At 46.2% G+C, this 18115-nt stretch overlaps 1 protein-coding gene across 4 annotated transcripts in view; it reads left to right on the forward strand.

The window, feature by feature from the left end:
* The window catches only part of kansl1l (KAT8 regulatory NSL complex subunit 1-like), a 91810-nt gene that overhangs the window by 69892 nt on the left and 3803 nt on the right, over window positions 1–18115 (forward strand). For all 4 annotated transcript variants that reach the window (XM_078228818.1, XM_078228820.1, XM_078228822.1 and 1 more), the window contains 2 exons: window positions 3651–3763; window positions 6781–6949. In XM_078228818.1, coding sequence (XP_078084944.1) covers window positions 3651–3763; window positions 6781–6949 — 282 coding nt within the window. The remainder of the gene's footprint in view (window positions 1–3650; window positions 3764–6780; window positions 6950–18115) is intronic.

Raw genomic sequence — 18115 nt, forward strand, 5'->3', positions numbered from 1 at the left:
GGGGGTGCTTGAAGTGTCAGTTTGGAAGTTTGTGTGCTCCCTCAATGCCTCAATTTCACCTTTATATATTCCTGATGAAGTCTCTCTGTGTTTGGTAACTTCCCAAATGAGTCTTCTCCATTTTGGTCAGTCATAAGCCATCTCCCATTAAGCCAAAGAGTATATTTGCCCTCTTAAGGGATGCTTTGATAACACCCCTACGGCATTTCCACTGTCCTCCTGGCAGTCTCCTGCCATGACCAAGTTCCAAGTCCAACAGTTGCACGAACAACATGTCCTGTCCCATAGAGCTGGTTTTGCGTGGTTAGAATCTTGATTAGGACCTTGATGCTTGGCAGGTTGGCTCAGGGGAGGACATTGCTGTTGGATCACTGTTCTTGCCACTGGATTTGGAGAATCATGCAAAGGCAGCACTTATGGTACTTCTCCAGTGCTTTGAAGTACTTGTGCAGGTTGTCAGAAGCCTAGAGGAGCGCAGGATCACTGTTGCCCAGAAAGCCATGTACTTGGACTTGGGATTGAGATCCTGGCTCTCAAATGTTCTCTTCCTCAGGTGGCCAAAGTACATTGGAGATGATGATGAATTTCATCATTTGTGTCTGCCCTTGTCAAGAGGAGGCTCTGAAGATACAGTACAGAAAATGGTCCACGTTTTCCTGGATCTCACTGTTGATTGTAATTCACGGGGGAAAGTGTTTTGCTGTGAGAGTTGTTTGGAAGTGGATCTTAGCTTTCTGGGTGTTAAGCGGAAATCTCACTTTCTCGTATGGAGTCGTCGATAATGACTTGGAACTCAGCTTCTGAGTGAGCGTGTACCTAAACATCCATACTGAAACTCAATGACTGAGATTGGAGTGGTTTTGGCTTTAGGTTGAAGATGACATTGGTTGAACAGTTTCCTGTCTATCTGTAGATTATCACCACTCCTGTGAGTTATTTGCTGGAGGAAATGTGGAAGAGTTGGTGTAAAGCCTTGTTTGACCCAAGTTTTCACTGAATGGGTTTATGGTGACTCTGATGATGCGAATCACAGCTTGCATCTCATTGTGGAGTAGGCAGAGGATGGTGACAAATTTCTGAAGATAGCAAAACTTGAGGATGCTAACACTTCACAGAGTTAAAGGCTTTTATGAGGTCGTAAAAGGCCATGTACAGTGGTCAGTGCTGTTCCTTGCACTTGAACTTTTCACAATGAAGATCATGTCTGTGGTGTCTCTTGATGGGTGAAAACTGCACTATGATTTTTTTCCTTTATTCTTTCATGAGATCTGGGTGTTGCTGGCAAGACCAGCATTTGTTGTCCATCCATAAACCCCTTTGGAATGAGTGGCATGCCACTCCATTTTAGAGGGTAGTTGAGAATAAGGCACATTACTGTAGGCCAGACCTAGGTTAGGATGGCAAATTTCCTACCCCCAAAGGACATTAGTGATCCAGATGAATTTTTACAACAATCTTGGCCACCATTACTGATTTGAATTTAAATTCCACCAGCTGCCATAGTTAGATTTGAACTCATGTCCACACAGCATTAGCCTGGGCCTCTGGAATGCAAGTTCATTGAAATTACCAGTACTGTCTCCACATAAACTACAGAAGGCGTTTGACCACTGGAAGAGGCCGTTGAGGCTGATCCTAGCTTTGATCATTTCTGTACAGAGGTCATTGCAATTGGATTTGTCTCTCTTTTTTGAATATACAATCACAGCATTCCTGAGATCCGCCAATATGTGGCACGGTGGCACAGTGGTTAGCACTGTTGCCTCGCAGCACCAGGGACCTGGGTTCAATTCCGGCCTCGGGTATCTGTAAATGTGGTGTTTGCACGTTCTCCCAGTGTCTGTGTGGGTTTCCTCTGGGTGCTCCGGTTTCCTCCCACAGTCCAAAGATGTGCGGGTTAGATGGATTGACCGTGTTAACTTGTCCCTTAGTGTCTGGGGGACTAGCTTGGTAAATGCGAGGTTACGGATTTAGGGCCTGGATGGGATTGTTGTTGGTGCAGGCTCGATGGGCTGAATGGCCTCCTCCTGCACTGTAGGAATTCTGTGCTATTTTTCCAAATGAGGATCAGCAACGATGCCAGGAGTGTAACTTGGCTGTGTTTCAGAATTGCAGCAGGGATTCCATCTGCTCCACACAAATAATTGTTTTTCAACTGTCAGATGGCTTTTTCAACTTTGTTCTAGACCAGGATAGCGCCAAGATCGGTGCTATTGAAGAATGCAGTCGAGGATTTTTGAGTCAGCGAGAGTCTCGGTTGAGGAATTCTTCAGAACGCTGTCTCCAGCGAGCACTGACTGCCTCCCATGTTCTTGATGAGCTCTGGAGGGTATGGAGGGTATCCACAATGTGAAAACGGGACTTTGTCTCCACAGCATTGTGCGGTGGTCACTCCTGCTGATACTGTCGTGGACAGATGCATCTGCGCAGGCAGGTTGATGCAGATGTTTTTCCCTCTTGGTTCACTCCCCGCCTGCCACAGACCCAGTCTAGCAGCTATGTCCTTTAGGAACCAGCCAGCTGGGCCTATAGTTGTGCTACCAAGCCATTCTTTTTAAAGGACGTTGAAGTCCCCCCCACCCAGAGTACATTCTGCACCTTTGTCAACCTCTGTGCTTTCGCCAAATGATATGTACTGATTCATCAACTATGGGGGGATGGTACATGGTAATCAGCAGGTTTCCTTGTCCATGTTTGACCTGGTGCTTGAGACTTCATGGGGTCCAGAGTCGATGATGAGGATTCCCAGGGCAACTCCCTCCCAACTGTATACCACCGCGCTGTCGCCACCTCTGTTGGGTCTGTCCCGTTATGGGACAGGACATGCCCAGGAATGGTGATGGTGTGTCTGGGACATCATCTGTAAGGTATGGTTCTGTATTACTATATCTGTGAGACAACTCTCCCAAATTTGATGCAAGCCCTCATCATTAATAAGGAGGACACTGCAGTGTCAATAGGGTTGGGCTTGCTGTTGTCATTTCCAGTGCCTCGGTCGATGCTGGGTGGTCTGTCTGGTTTCATTGCAGCAGTTGGATACAGCAGGGTGGCTTGCTAGGCCATTTCAGATGGCAATTAAGAGTCAGCCACTCTGTTGTGGATCTGGAGTCACATGTAGGTCAGACCTGGTAAGGATGGCAGCATTCCTTCCTTTAGGGGAGGAAACCTGACGGTTTCATAATCATCATTAGACATTTAATTCCACGTGTTTTTATGGAATTTAAATTCCACCATCTGCCATGGTGGGATTCAAACCCGAGTCCCACAGCATGACTCTGTATCTTTGAATTGTTGGTCCAGTGGCAATGCCAGTATGCCATCGCTTTCCTGGTGGCCTGATTTAATTTTAACAGTTGCCACGGAAACCCAGAGTTAAAGAGAGGTGGGAATGTTGTCAATTTGGGTTACCTAATAGGCAGGAAATAAGGAAAAGGTGATTGCGGTCCTGGTATTAAGGGCATCCGCTTTCCCTGCCTCTGTGTTTTGGTCTTTTTTACTGTCAGCGTTCTGTCGTTACTTTGTGTGTTGTTACTTAGTTTTCTTGCTTTCATACATTTTTCAGTGCAATGTTTGTAGCAATATTTCAACAGCATTTATCTTAATCAAGATACTAGTTTCTGTTGGTCACTGTCTGCCTACTTTGTTCATAGCTGGAAGACCTTTCAGATGAAGCATTTGTCTCGCGGCATAGAAAGCATGAAAGAAGGGAACAGGCAAGGTGGTTCCTATGGGAGCAAAGCAGATGTCATCGAAGAGGCAACAGGCAAGTGTATGGATCCAAAATGACATTCCCTCTGTTTTCTTTCTCCTTCTCGTGTAAACAATTATATTTTAACAAATTCAATTACTTGCAAAATAAAATTGAGAAATACAGTACACGGAGGCACAGTGGTTAGCACTGCTCCCTCACAGCACCAGGGACCTGGGTTTAATTCTAGCCTTGGGTGACTGTGTGGAGTTTACACATTCTCCCCGTGTCTGCGTGGGTTTCCTCCGGGTGCTCCGGTTTCCTCCCACAGTCCAAAGATGTGCAGGTTAGGTGGATTGGCCATGCTAATTTGCCTTATAGTATTAGGGGGATTTGCAGGGTAAATATGTGAGGTTATGGGAATAGGGCCTGGATGGGATTGTTTTTGGTGCAGGCTCGATGGGCTGAATGGTCGTCTTCTGCACTGTAGGGATTCTGTGATTCTAAATACATTCCTTAAGAAATGTGGAGGACTCAGATTGGATATATTCTGTTTATCTGCCCTCACTATGCATTTCTTTCTAAGTTCTTTGTCAAACAACCTTTGTTAAAGCTTCTCCTCTCCTGAAGCTGTTAATTCCTCGCTGTTATGTGGTGGCACTGACTGCCTCACCCACATAGCCACTCCTCAGTGTAATCATCCTCATTCATTTGCCAGTACTCCTTTGTAAGTCGATAAGACCAGCATGGGGTGGATCTGGTTGGGTACCAAGGGCTGTCATGAAATCACAGCCAACAAACTGAGAAGGGTAACAGGAGATGAGAATTTCTTTGTAAAAGTTGGTCTGAAATTTCTGTTTTCAGCTCTGATCACACACTGGCAGTGCTGAAGAATGAGAACTTGCTGGAGTCAGACTGACAATTGCAGACCCAACACACACCTGCATTTAGCTTTACTTCCATCTTGATCAGTTTTGTATTGACGGAGATTATAGTTTATGGAATGGGATAATTTTGTGATCCTGCATTAATCTGTCTGTTAGATAATCACTGCCTATCCAAACACTTTAGAGAAGACAACAGAACCCATACCCCCGCTCCCCCCCCCCCCCCCCGCCCCCCCCCCCCAAAAAAATCTTGGGACATCACTGCAGGGTCGAGTCCTAAGGAGCTTAACCATCTTCAGCTGCTTGATCAATGACCTTAAGGTCAGAAGTGGGGGGTGATCGCAGATGATTACACAATATTCAGCACCATTCGCGGCGACTCAGATAGTAAAAACAGAAAATGCTGGAAAAACTCAGCAGATCTGACCGCATCTATGGAGAGCAAATAGAGCCAATATTTCAAGTTTGGGTGACTCATTGTCAGAGCTTCCTCAGATAATAAAGCAGTCAATATTCAGACATAGGTTGGTAAGTGGCAAGTGACAATGCCACAAGATAACCGTGCTCAATATGAGAGAATCTAGCCATCTCCCCTTAACATTCAATAGTATTACCACTGTTGAATCCCCCCACTTTCAACATCCTGTGTGTTACAATTGACCAGAAGCTGAATTAGGACAGCCATATGAATACTGTGGCTACAAAAGCAGATTTAGAAGCTGGGAATATTTTGGAGAGTAACTTACCTGACTCCCCAAAGCCTGTCCACCATCTATAAGGCACAGATCAGGAGTGTGATGAAATACTCTCCAATTATCTGGATGGGTGCAGCTCCAGCAACACTCCAGTAGCTCAACACCATCCAAGACGAAACAGTCCACTTGATTGGCACCCCATCCATTCACTCCACTACTAATACACGATGGCAACAGTGTGTGCAATCTACAAAATGCACTGCAGCAACTTGCCAATGCTCCTGAGACAGCACCTTCCAAACTCCCATCTCTATCAACTCAAAGGACAAGGGCAACAGATGCATGGAAACACCACCACCTGCAAGCTCCCCTCCAGTCACAGACCATCTTGACTTGAAACTATATAACTGTTCCTTCATTGTTGCTAAGCCAAAACACTCTTCCTAACAGCACAGTGGGTGTTCCTACAGCACATGGACATCAGTTCAAGCACCACCTCCAGGGCAGTTGAGAGTGGACAATAAATGGTGGTCGAGCCAGCAGTACCCACATCGCATGAATGAATATTTTTAAAAATTGTCATTTGCAGAAGAACATTCCAGAATTCTACCATGCTTTGCACATGGAAACTTTTCTAATTTCACTCCTGTAAGGTCAGGCTCTAATAGGCAGAGCTATGTCCACAATCCTAGACTCCCAAAAAGCAGACATAGTTTCTCCCTATCTAGCTGTTCCCTTAAAAACTTGAATTTAATCCCTCAACTTCGACATTCCAGGGAATGCAACTATAGTTTGTGTAATTTCTCCTCCTAATTTAACCCTTAGATTCAGGTATCACCCTGGAAGGTCTGTACCCTAAAACGTCCCAACGTGTGGTGCCCACTTGCAGTATTGCTGCTACGGTCTAACAGTGGTTTGTATTGCTGAAGCATGACCCTATAGTCTAATGCTAGAAGTATAAATTCCAGCATTCCATTAACTTTTTTTGATTAAAATGTCACGAACAGGAAATAATGATTGATGTACCTGGATCTGACATCCTTATCTGGTCTGACCTACATGTGACTCCAGACCCACAGCAAGTGGTTGGCTCTTAACTGCCCTCTGAAATGGCCTCGCAAGCCATGCCGTTCAAGAGCAGTTGGGGATAGGCAACAGATGTTTCCAGTGATGTTCACATCCTATGAAAGAATACACTTCTACATTTTTACCATTTAGAAAATACTGTGCTTTATTTACTTAAGTGGATGCCCTCCCATTTGCTTACATTAAAATCCATTTACCGCAGTTCATTCACTTAACTTCATAAAGCAATATTGATAGGTACAATCTATCTACACTACTTATAAATCTACCTATTTTTGTGTCATCGGAAATCTCCAGATACATGTTCTTAATTTTATTAACTGCGCTCCCAGATGTATTATTTCACAGGAAATCCTCTGATTTTATAAATACATAAAGCGTGTTTCATAGCCTTTTAGCTTATCAATCTGGTATTTTCCTTTAGGTTGTCATCCTTCAGTAAGAATAATGATGAGCATTTGACTCCTCACCTTCCAGCTTCTCCAGATAATGAAAACCAGCTCAACTATTCTAGCTCAGGGTGCTGTGTTTCTGAGATGGCACAAAGTGAAGAAATTCAGGATATACTTCTAGAGGGAGAGACCAAAGCAAAGGTAGGTGAATGGTAATTAAATAGGCCAGAAAAATGTAATCTGTGTGTTGCATATTATTTGAACTGTGTTAGCTACTTGCATTTTTGTTCAGTATGTGTGTTTGAGATCTTATAGAATCATAGAAACCCTACAGTGCAGAAAGAGGCCATTTGGCCCATCGAGTCGTCACCGACCGTAATCCTACCCAAGCCCTACCCCCATATGCCTACATATTTCACCTGCTAATCCCTCTAATCTACACATCTCAGGACACTAAGGGGCAATTTTAGCATGGCCAATCAACCTAACCCGCACATCTTTGGACTGTGGGAGGAAACTGGAGCACCCGGAGGAAACCCACGCAGACACGAGGAGAATGTGCAAACTCCACACAGGCAGTGACCCAAGCCGGGAACCGAACCCACTCCTGGAGTGAAGCATCCTACCCTCACATTTATGCCAAAATAGAAAAATTGTTGCGGTCTAGTCTGACATCCTAATGTAAATAAGTTTACCCCATTGAATTAATGCCACTGACACCAGCAAATTGTCACCTTTGTGACCAAATATTTCCACAGTGAGAAACTGTTATAAGACTTGTTATAAAGTCAATGCTGAGATCCAAAGATGAATATTAATCCCCACGTTCGCCAGATTGAAACCAGGCATTGAAACAACAAAAAATCTGGCAATGATCTTCTATTCAAATATATCCAAATTGATATCCTTCTCCCCAATCAATTGTAAGTAGCAAAATCTACAAAAGATGCTCCAGGTTGTGAAAAAATCAAAAAAATCTTAGTTGCACCCAAAATGGGTTGTGTTCACAAGGCTGTGATACGCCAGGCGTGTGGAATTAACTCCGAGAATAGGGAGGTTGCTGTGCAACACTGAGAGGAGCAGTAATATTTAACTGGCTGCCCGGGGCAACAGCCCTTTTCAACGTTACTGGACAGCGGAATGTAGCAGGATGGAATCCGGGATAACTCCTGTTTGGGAGGAGCAAAGAATCAATCAGCTCAAACTGGTGTGACAGCCGAAAGCTCAGAGAATTTATTTTGGGAATCCTAAAGTGGCTACAATATACCAACACTCCACTAAACTATAGGGATGAAAACCATCCCTTTTGTTTCACCTGAGTGTAGAACATAACTAACATTTCCCTACGCCCTGAAAAACGCTAGCAATCCTATTATTATTTGTGCTGACTACTCATCCAACACTAGTGATTTACCCAGTACACTAGCAATTTACATCCAGGTTTTGTGCTCCTGCACACCCTTTAGAATGGCACCCTTTATTTTTATATTGTCTCTCCATGTCCTTCCTACCAAAATGAATCACTTCATATTTCTCCACATTGAGATTCATCTGCCACCTGTCCGCCCATTCCACCAACTTGTCCTTTTGAAGTTCTACACTATTCTCACAATTCACAATACTTCCAAGTTTCATCTTATCCAACAGATTTTGAAATTGTGCCTTGTACACCACGGTCGAGGTCAATGATCAGTGTGCCACTGCACACTGGCCTGTCCTGAGAACTGTCCATGTGTGCTGTCGAAATTTTGTACAAAGGTACAAAATTGTCTGTATTTTGAGACTGGCACGGTTCCCCTGGAGAGGGAGTTGTGTGTCTGGGCTCTGGGTCGGGGAGTCTGAACTGAGTCCAGATGGAATGTGGGACTGAACGATTAAATGTGAAATTGCAGGTGTGTCCGCGTGAGGCACTGGCGTTTAAAGAGTGAGAATAGATCAAGGATAGCTGTGCAAAAGAGTGAGATCTCAGCCAGGAGAGCGGGATTGCAAAGTGTCAGACTGTACTGAGGATTTTCAAAAGCAAGACATCAGTGAGGACTGAGTTGATTTCAGCGGAGAAAGCGGGGCAGGAAGGAGAGAGACTCCAGCGAGGAGCGCAGCGCCGCAGGGAGTGAAACTCCAGCGAGGAGCGCAGCGCCGCAGGGAGTGAAACTCCAGCGAGGAGCGCAGCGCCGCAGGGAGTGAAACTCCAGCGAGGAGCGCAGCGCCGCAGGGAGTGAAACTCCAGCGAGGAGCGCAGCGCCGCAGGGAGTGAGGCTGCAGCGAGGAGCGCAGCGCCGCAGGGAATGAAACTCCAGCGAGGAGCGCAGCGCCGCAGGGAGTGAAACTCCAGCGAGGAGCGCAGCGCCGCAGGGAGTGAAACTCCAGCGAGGAGCGCAGCACCGCAGGGAGTGAGGCTGCAGCGAGGAGGTAGTGTATGGGGGGGTGTGGCTGCAGGGGGTGAACGTTCAACATAAATACAGACTGCTAAGAGCAAGGTTTCAGGCAAGAAAATGTTACCGTAAATAGAGGTACTTCAGCAAACAAGCGGGGTAGCAAATATGAGACTTCAGTGCATTTAACAGACTATGGAGTGCGACATCGACATGGAGTATCTGCCATGTAAAAAAAAAAGTAACATTAAATGAGTGGTCTCATGCTTTAAATGTCGAGGCTTTGGTAAGGAGGGGTGGATGAAGACTGGAGTAATGCACTAAGTATATTTCACATTCAAGTAAATCAGACTGTGAACACTAACATCAGGAAGTCTCCCCTATTGAATTAATACACTGACACCAGCAAATTGTAATAAAGTCAATGCTGAAATCCAAAGATGAATACTAATCTCCATGTTCGTCAAATTGAACCAAGCAATGAGACAACAACAAATCTGGCAATGAACTTCTATTCAAATATATCCAAATTGATATCTTTCTCCCTGATCAGTTGTAAGTATCAGAATCAACAAAAGATGCTCCAAGTTATAAAAAAAATCAAAAAAATCTTAGTTGCACCCAAAATGGGTTGTGTTCACAAGGCCGTGATACGCCAGGCGTGTGGAATTAACTCCGAGAATAGGGAGGTTGCTGTGCAACATGACTAGTCTTTTCACTCATCCCATCATCATGGGGAGTGATGATATTTAACTGGCTGCCGGGGTAACAGCCCTTTTCAACGTTACTGGACAGCGGAATGCAGCAGGACAGAGTCCGGGATAACTCCTGTTTGGGAGGAGCAAAGAATCAATCAACTCGGAAACTGATGTGACAGCCGAAAGCTCAGAGAATTTATTTTAGCAATCCTAAAGTGGCTACAATATACCAACACTCCACTAAACTGTAGGGATGAAAACCATCCCTTTTTGTTTCACCTGAGTGTAGAAGAACATAATTAACATTTCCCTGCGCCCTGCCCTGAAAAACGCTAGCAATCCTATTATTATTTGTGCTGACTACTCATCCAACACGAGTGATTTACCCAAATTCACTGCTCCAAGATTTTGCATAGACCCCAGTGAGGAGAGGGGAGATGTAAAGAGCCAAACTTTGAACGAGGAGAGCGGGCAATTTGTAAACTGGGAGAGCAGGGTATGAAGAGTGAGGAGAGAGCAGCAGTAAAGGGTGAGATTAAAGAAATGAGAATGGGGTTGCAAATGAAATGCAAGGGGTCTGTACAGTAGCTTTCAGTGAGGAGGGCAGGGCTGGGAGGCGGATGCGCCAGCAGGCCGGGGCTCGAGGGCGGCTGTGCCGGCAGGCCGGGGCTCGAGGGCGGCTGCGCGTGTTCAGCAAGGAGATGGAGGTGCAAGTGCACAACTTCAGCAGGATGAAGCTTCTGTAATAGTGGGATTTTAGCAAAGGGAACGGGGCTTTAAATGAAGCAAAGTGGTTGTGTTGTGGAATTGTTTGTCTCATTGAAGTGTGCCGTGTTACGGAAAAGTGTGGGAGCCACTGGTCTTGGTCATTAATATGTCAGGAAGAGCAAGGGTCCCAACTACAAACTCTCCTCCAGCCTGAAAACACTCACTGCACTGTTTCAAAGAACAAAGAAAGAACAAAGAAAATTACAGCACAGGAACAGGCCCTTTAGCCCTCCAAGCCTGCACCGACCATGCTGCCCGACTGAACTAAAACTCCCTATCCTTCCGGGGACCATATCCCTCTATTCCCAGCCTATTCATGTATTTGTCAAGACGCCCCTTAAAAGTCACTACCGTATCCGCTTCCACTACCTCCCCCGGCAACGAGTTCCAGGCACCCACTACTCTCTGTGTAAAAAATCTGCCTCGTACATCTCCTTTAAACCTTGCCCCTCGCACCTTAAACCTGTGCCCCCTAGTAATTGACTCTTCCACCCTGGGAAAAAGCTTCTGACTATCCACTCTGTCCATGCCTCTCATAATCTTGTAGACTTCTATCAGGTCACCCCTCAACCTCCGTCGCTCCAGTGAGAACAAACCAAGTTTCTCCAACCTCTCCTCATAGCTAATGCCCTCCATACCAGGCAACATCCTGGTAAATCTTTTCTGTATCCGCTCCAAAGCCTCCACATCCTTCTGGTAGTGTGGCGACCAGAATTGAACACTAGTTCCAAGTGCGGCCTAACTAAGGTTCTATAAAAATGCAACATGACTTGCCAATTTTTAAACTCAATGCCCCGGCCGATGAAGGCAAGCATGCCGTATGCCTTCTTGGCTTCCTTCTCCACCTGCATTGCCACTTTCAGTGACCTGTGTATCTGTACATCCAGATCCCTTTGCCTATCAATACTCTTCAGGGTTCTGCCATTTACTGTACATTTCCTATCTGTATTAGACCTTCCAACATGCATTACCTCACATTTGTCCAGATTAAACTCCATCTGCCATCTCTCCGCCCAAGTCTCCAACTGATCTATATCCTGCTGTATTCTCCGATGGTCCTCATCACTATCCACAAATCCACTAACCTTTGTGTCGTCCGCAAACTTACTAATCAATCCAGTTACATTTTCCTCCAAATCAGTTATATACATTACAGACAGCAAAGATCCCAGCACTGATTCCTGAGGAACACCACTTGTCACAGCTCTCCATTCAGAAACGCACCCTTCCACTGCTACCCTCTGTCTTCTTTGACCGAGCCAGTTTTGTATCCACCTTGCCAGCTCACCTCTGATCCCTGTTTCCTGTCACTCAGCAAATTGTGTCCATGTTGCTGCTGTCCCTTTTATTCGAGGGCCTGGAACTTTGCTCACAAGTCTGTTGTGTGGCACTGTATCAAATGCGTTTTGGAAGTCCATGTACATCACATCCACAGCATTTCCCTCATCAACACTGTCTGTTACCTCTTCAAAAAAACACTATTTTCCCTTAAAAAGAAAATCTATGCAAGCATTCCTCAATTAAGCCACATTTACTCAATTAAACCCGCCCTGAGCTGACATTGAGTCCAGATGACCCTTTGTCAAAGCTTTGACAAAGGGTCATCTGGACTTGAAACGTCAGCTCTTTTCTCTCCTTTCAGATGCTGCCAGACCTGCTGAGATTTTCCAGCACTTTTTTCTCTTTTGGTTTCAGATTCTAGCATCTGCAGTAATTTGCTTTTATCCAGTTGGTAACGCATTGTTTGGTCTTGTTTTTGATTTGATTTATTATTGTCACATAAGAACTAGGAGCAGGAGTAGGCCATCTGGCCCCTCGAGCCTGCTCCACCATTGAATAAGATCATGGCTGATCTTTTTGAGGACTCAGCTCCACTTACCCGCCCGCTCACCATAACCCTTAATTCCTTTACTGTTCAAAAATGTATCTATTCTTGCCTTAAAAACATTCAATGAGGTAGCCCCAACTGCTTCACTGGGCAGGGAATTCCACGGATTCACAACCCTTTGTGTGAAGAAGTTCCTCCTCAACTCAGTCAGGGGTAAGACACAGTGACCAGGTCACTGGCACACAGTCAGGCTCTGTGGCCCGGAAAGGGAAGAGAGGGGTTAGGAGAGCGATAGTGGTGGGGGATGCATCAGTTAGAGGCACAGACAGGCGATTCTGTGGGGGCGAACGGGACTCCAGGATGGTAGTCTGCCTACCTGGTGCTGGGGTCACGGATGTCTCCGAGCGGATAGGAGGCATATTAAAAGGGGAAGATAAAGAAACGGATGTCATTATACACATTGGTGGAAATGACGTAGATAGGAAGAGTAGGGGGGTCCTAAGAGAGCAATTCAGGGAGTTGGGAAATAGGTTAAAAAGTAGGGTCACTAGGGTGGCCATCTCTGGGCTGCTCCCAATGCCTCGTGCCAGTGAGGATAAGAATAGGGAGTTGGTTCAAATGAATGCCTGGCTAAAGGACTAGTCCAGGAGGGAGGGCTTTATTTTCATAGACCAATGGGAGGTTTTCAGGAGAGGATGGCACCTGTACAAGAGGGAGGGGTCACAACTAAGTTGGAAGGGCACAAATATCCTGGCTGGGAGCTTTGCTAGTGCAGTTCGGGGGGGTTTAAACTAGTATGGCAGGGGGGTGGGGATCAAACTATTAGGTCTATAAGTGTGGTGGCTGGGGACGAGCTTGGGGCTGGGACAAGGCTGGCAAAGAAGAAGAGCACTCTGGGGGAGGAAGACCTCACTGAGCCTGGGGGTCTGGAGTGCTTATACTTCAATGCAAGGAGCGTAGCAGGTAAAACAGACGAACTTGGGGCCTTAATGCGCACGAGGAATTTGGATGTGGTTGCGGTGACAGAGACTTGGTTGAAAGAGGGACAGGACTGGCAGCTGAATATTCCAGGGTACAAGTGTTTTAGGCGAGACAGAGGAGGGGCCAAAAGAGGTGGGGGAGTAGCGGTATTGGTTGGAGAGCATATTACAGCGGTGCAGAGGGAGGACAATTCGGAGGAGTCGTGTAGCGAGTCACTCTGGGTGGAGCTTAGAAACAGGAAAGGCGCAGTCACTATGTTGGGGGTGTACTACAGGCCCCCCAACAGCCCAAGGGAAGTGGAAGAATGGATACGTCAGGAGATACTGGATAGGTGTAGGAAATATAGGGTTGTTGTAGTGGGAGACTTCAATTTCCCTGGTATAGACTGGAAATCGCTGAGGGCAGGGACTCTGGATGGGGAGGAATTTGTAAAATGTGTACAGGAGGATTCGTTGGAACAATATGTGGACAGCCCGACTAGAGAGGGGGCTATACTGGACCTGGTACTGGGGAATGAGCCCGGTCAGGTCTTCAAAGTTTTGGTTGGGGAACATGTGGCAAATAGTGACCACAATTCTGTTAGCTTTAGGATAGTGATGGAAAAGGATGAGTGGTGTCCCAAGGGTAAGGTGTTGGATTGGGGGAAGGCTAACTTTATTGGGATCAGGCAGAAATTGGCAGCTCTTGATTGGGAGAGGCTGTTTGAGGGTAAATCCACATCTGGTATGTGGCAGTCTTTTAAGGAACGGTTGTTAGGGCTACAGGACAAGCATGTGCCTGTAAAAAAGGATAGGAAGGGTAGGATTAGAGAACCGTGGATAACCAGGGAAATTGAGAGACTGGTCAAAAGGAAAAGAGAGGCGTATGTTAGGTCCAAGCAGCTAAAAACGGAGGGAGCTCTGGAGGAGTACAATGAAAGTAGGAAAGTACTCAAACGGGGAATTGGAAGAGCAAAAAGGGTCACGAAATGTTCTTGGCAGACAGGATTAAGGAGAATCCCAAGGCATTTTATTCATACGTTAGGAACAAAAGGGTTGTTAGGGAAAAAATCGGACCTCTCAGGGACAAAAGTGGGGACGTATGCTTGGAGCCCAAAGAAGTAGGAGAGATCCTAAATGAATACTTTGCGTCGGTATTCACAAAGGAGAGGGATGTGTTGACTGGGAGTGTCTCTGAGGGGAATGTTGAACCGTTGGAGAAAATCTCCATTACAAAGGAGGAAGTGTTAGGTTTGTTAGAGAATATAAAGACTGACAAATCCCCAGGGCCTGATGGAATCTATCCAAGGCTGCTCAGGGAGACGAGAGGTGAAATCGTTGGGCCTCTGACGCAAATCTTTGTCTCGTCACTGGACACAGTTGAGGTCCCAGAGGATTGGAGGATAGCCAATGTGGTCCCGTTATTTAAGAAGGGTAGGAAGGATAACCCGGGTAATTATAGGCCGGTGAGCTTGACGTCCGTGGTGGGGAAGTTGTTGGAGAAGATTCTTAGAGATAGGATGTATGCGCATTTAGAAAGGAATAAACTCATTAACGATAGTCAACATGGTTTTGTGAGAGGGAGGTCATGCCTCACTAACCTGGTGGTGTTTTTTGAAGAAGTGACCAAAATGGTTGACGAAGGAAGGGCCGTGGATGTTGTCTATATGGACTTTAGTAAAGCGTTTGACAAAGTCCCTCATGGTAGGCTAGTGAAAAAGGTTGGATCCCATGGGATAAAGGGGGAGGTGGCTACATGGGTGGAGAACTGGCTTGGTCATAGAAGACAGAGGGTGGTAGTGGAAGGGTCTTTTTCCGGCTGGAGGCCTGTGACTAGTGGTGTACCGCAGGGCTCTGTATTGGGACCTCTGCTGTTTGTGATTTATATAAATGATCTGGAAGGAGGAGTAACTGGGGTGATCAGTAAGTTTGCGGACGACACAAAACTGGCAGGACTTGCAGATAGTGAGGAACATTGTCAGAGGCTACAGAAAGATATAGGCTGGAAATTTGGGCAAGGAAATGGCAGATGGAGTTCAATCCTGATAAATGCGAAGTGATGCATTTTGGTAGGAATAATGTAGGGAGGAGCTACACGATAAATGGAAGAACCATAAAGGGTGTAGAGACGCAGAGGGACCTGGGTGTGCAAGTCCACAGATCTTTGAAGGTGACGTCACAGGTGGAGAAGGTGGTGAAGAAGGCATATGGCATGCTTGCCTTTATAGGACGGGGCATAGAGTATAAGAGTTGGGGTCTGATGTTGCAGATGTATAGAACGTTGGTTCGGCCGCATTTGGAATACTGCGTCCAGTTCTGGTCGCCACACTACCAGAAGGACGTGGAGGCTTTGGAGAGAGTACAGAGGAGGTTTACCAGGATGTTGCCTGGTATGGAGGGGCTTGGTTATGAGGAGAGATTGGGGAAACTGGGGTTGTTCTCCTTGGAAAGACGGAGGATGAGGGGAGACTTAATAGAGGTGTATAAAATTATGAAAGGCATAGATAGGGTGAACGGTGGGAAGCTTTTCCCCGGGTCGGTGGTGACGTTCACGAGGGGTCATAGTTTCAAGGTGAAGGGGGGGAGGTTTAACACAGATATCAGAAGGACATATTTCACACACAGGGTCGTGGGGGCCTGGAATGTGTTGCCGGGCAAGGTGGTGGAGGCAGACACACTGGGAACGTTTAAGACTTATCTAGACAGCTATATGAACGGAGTGGGAATGGAGGGATACAAAAGAGTGGTCTAGTTTGGACCAGGGAGCGGCGCGGGCTAATTGTTCCTTGTTTCTCGTTTCAAGGCTTCATTCTATGATCATCTTGCTGGTGCCAGTACAGAGCGAGACTGCGGATAGTTGGGAACCTGTCTCGGGGGCAGGGAATTCATATGGTGTTCGTGGAAGTGGAAATGACTAGGGTTGGGAATCATTTTCCGATCAGGGCCATTGTGATCTCCTGGACTCGTTTCGATCGCCTCAGGGGGTCGGAGAGGAATTTCCCAGATTTTTTTTCCCCATATTGGCCCTGGGGTTTTCACTCTGGGTTTTCGCCTCTCCCTGGAGATCACATGGTCTGGAATGGGGGGGGTGGGGGTGAGTTAATAGGTTGTGATGAACAAAGCATCGTAGCTGTGAGGGACAGCTCGGTGGATAGGATATTGGTATGTAGATAGGCTGGAAAATTGGGCGGGGATCCTGGATTCAGGATTCAATCCTGGACCGGGGAGCAGCGCGGGCTTGGAGGGCCGAAGGGCCTGTTCCTGTGCTGTATTGTTCTTTGTTCAGTCCTAAATCTGCTTCCCCTTATTTTGAGGCCATGCCCCCTGGTTCTAGTTTCGCCCGCCAGTGGAAACAACTTCCCTGTTTCTATCTTATCTATTCCCTTCATAATCTTATATGTTTCTATAAGATCTCCCCTCATTCTTCTGAATTCCAATGAGTATAGCCCCAGTCTACTCAGTCTCTCCTCATAAGCCAACCCTCTCAACTCCGGAATCAACCTAGTGAATCTCCTCTGCACCCCCTCCAGTGCCAGTATATCCTTTCTCAAGTAAGGAGACCAAAACTGTACACAGTACTCCAGGTGTGGCCTCACCAGCACCTTATACAGCTGCAACATAATTTCGCTGTTTTTAAACTCCATCCCTCTAGCAATGAAGGACAAAATTCCATTTGCCGCCTTAATTGCCTGCTGCACCTGCAAACCAACTCCTTAAGATTCCTGCACAAGGACACCCAGGTCCCTCTGCACATCAGCATGCTGCAATTTATTACCATTTAAATAATAGTCCATTTTGCTGTTGTTCCTACCAAAATGGATGACCTCACATTTACCAACATTGTACTCCATCTGCCAGACCCTCGCCCACTCAGATTATCTATATCCCTTTGCAGACTTTCGGCATCCTCTGCACACTTTGCTCTTCCACCCATCTTGTGTTATTTGTGAATTTTGACACACTACACTTGGTCCCCAACTCCAAATCATCTATGTAAATCGTAAACGATTGCGGTCCCGACACTGATCCCTGAGGCACACCACTAGTCACTGATTGCCAACCAGAAAAACACCCATTTACCCCCACTCTTTGCTTTCTGTTCGTTAACCAAACCTCTATCCATGCTAATACATTACCCGCAGCACCGTGCACCTTTATCTTATGCAGCAGTCTTTGGTGCGGCACCTTGTCAAATGCCTTCTGGAAATCCAGATACACCACATCCCCAGGTTCCCCATTGTCCACATGTATTGGTATACAGTGAAAGCCATGGAGCTATCTCCATGCTTAGCTCTATATACAACTGCCCAACATAATGACGCTAGATCTGGATCATGTGCCTCCTTGAATCACTGTGTGGGTGGTAGTACACTCAGCAGCACATTAACTCTACATGTGCCCGACCTGTATACAATAATGACCTGGAACCCGTTGCTCATGAGGGTGGTGGAAGCAGAAACAATGATTTCGAAGGGAATTTGGATGGGCACTTGAAGGAAATAAACTTGGGCCATGGGGATGGAGCAGTGGAGTGAGACTGGGTGGATTGCTCCATAGGGACCTGGCTGAATGGTGGCTTCTTGTGCTGTAAATGACTCCATGACTGTTAAATCCCTTTTGGAATAAGGTTTGGGCAGTTTATCCTGCAGTAAAGTAAGAAACATTGTCTCTCCCAACCTTTGGAGCACGATTTTTATTTTGGAATTCAAAAATGCCAGCCTGTTGGTTAAGACTTCCAAAAA

The sequence above is a fragment of the Mustelus asterias genome, chromosome 14 (assembly GCF_964213995.1).
Source record: "Mustelus asterias chromosome 14, sMusAst1.hap1.1, whole genome shotgun sequence".
Classification (NCBI taxonomy): Eukaryota; Metazoa; Chordata; class Chondrichthyes; order Carcharhiniformes; family Triakidae; genus Mustelus; species Mustelus asterias.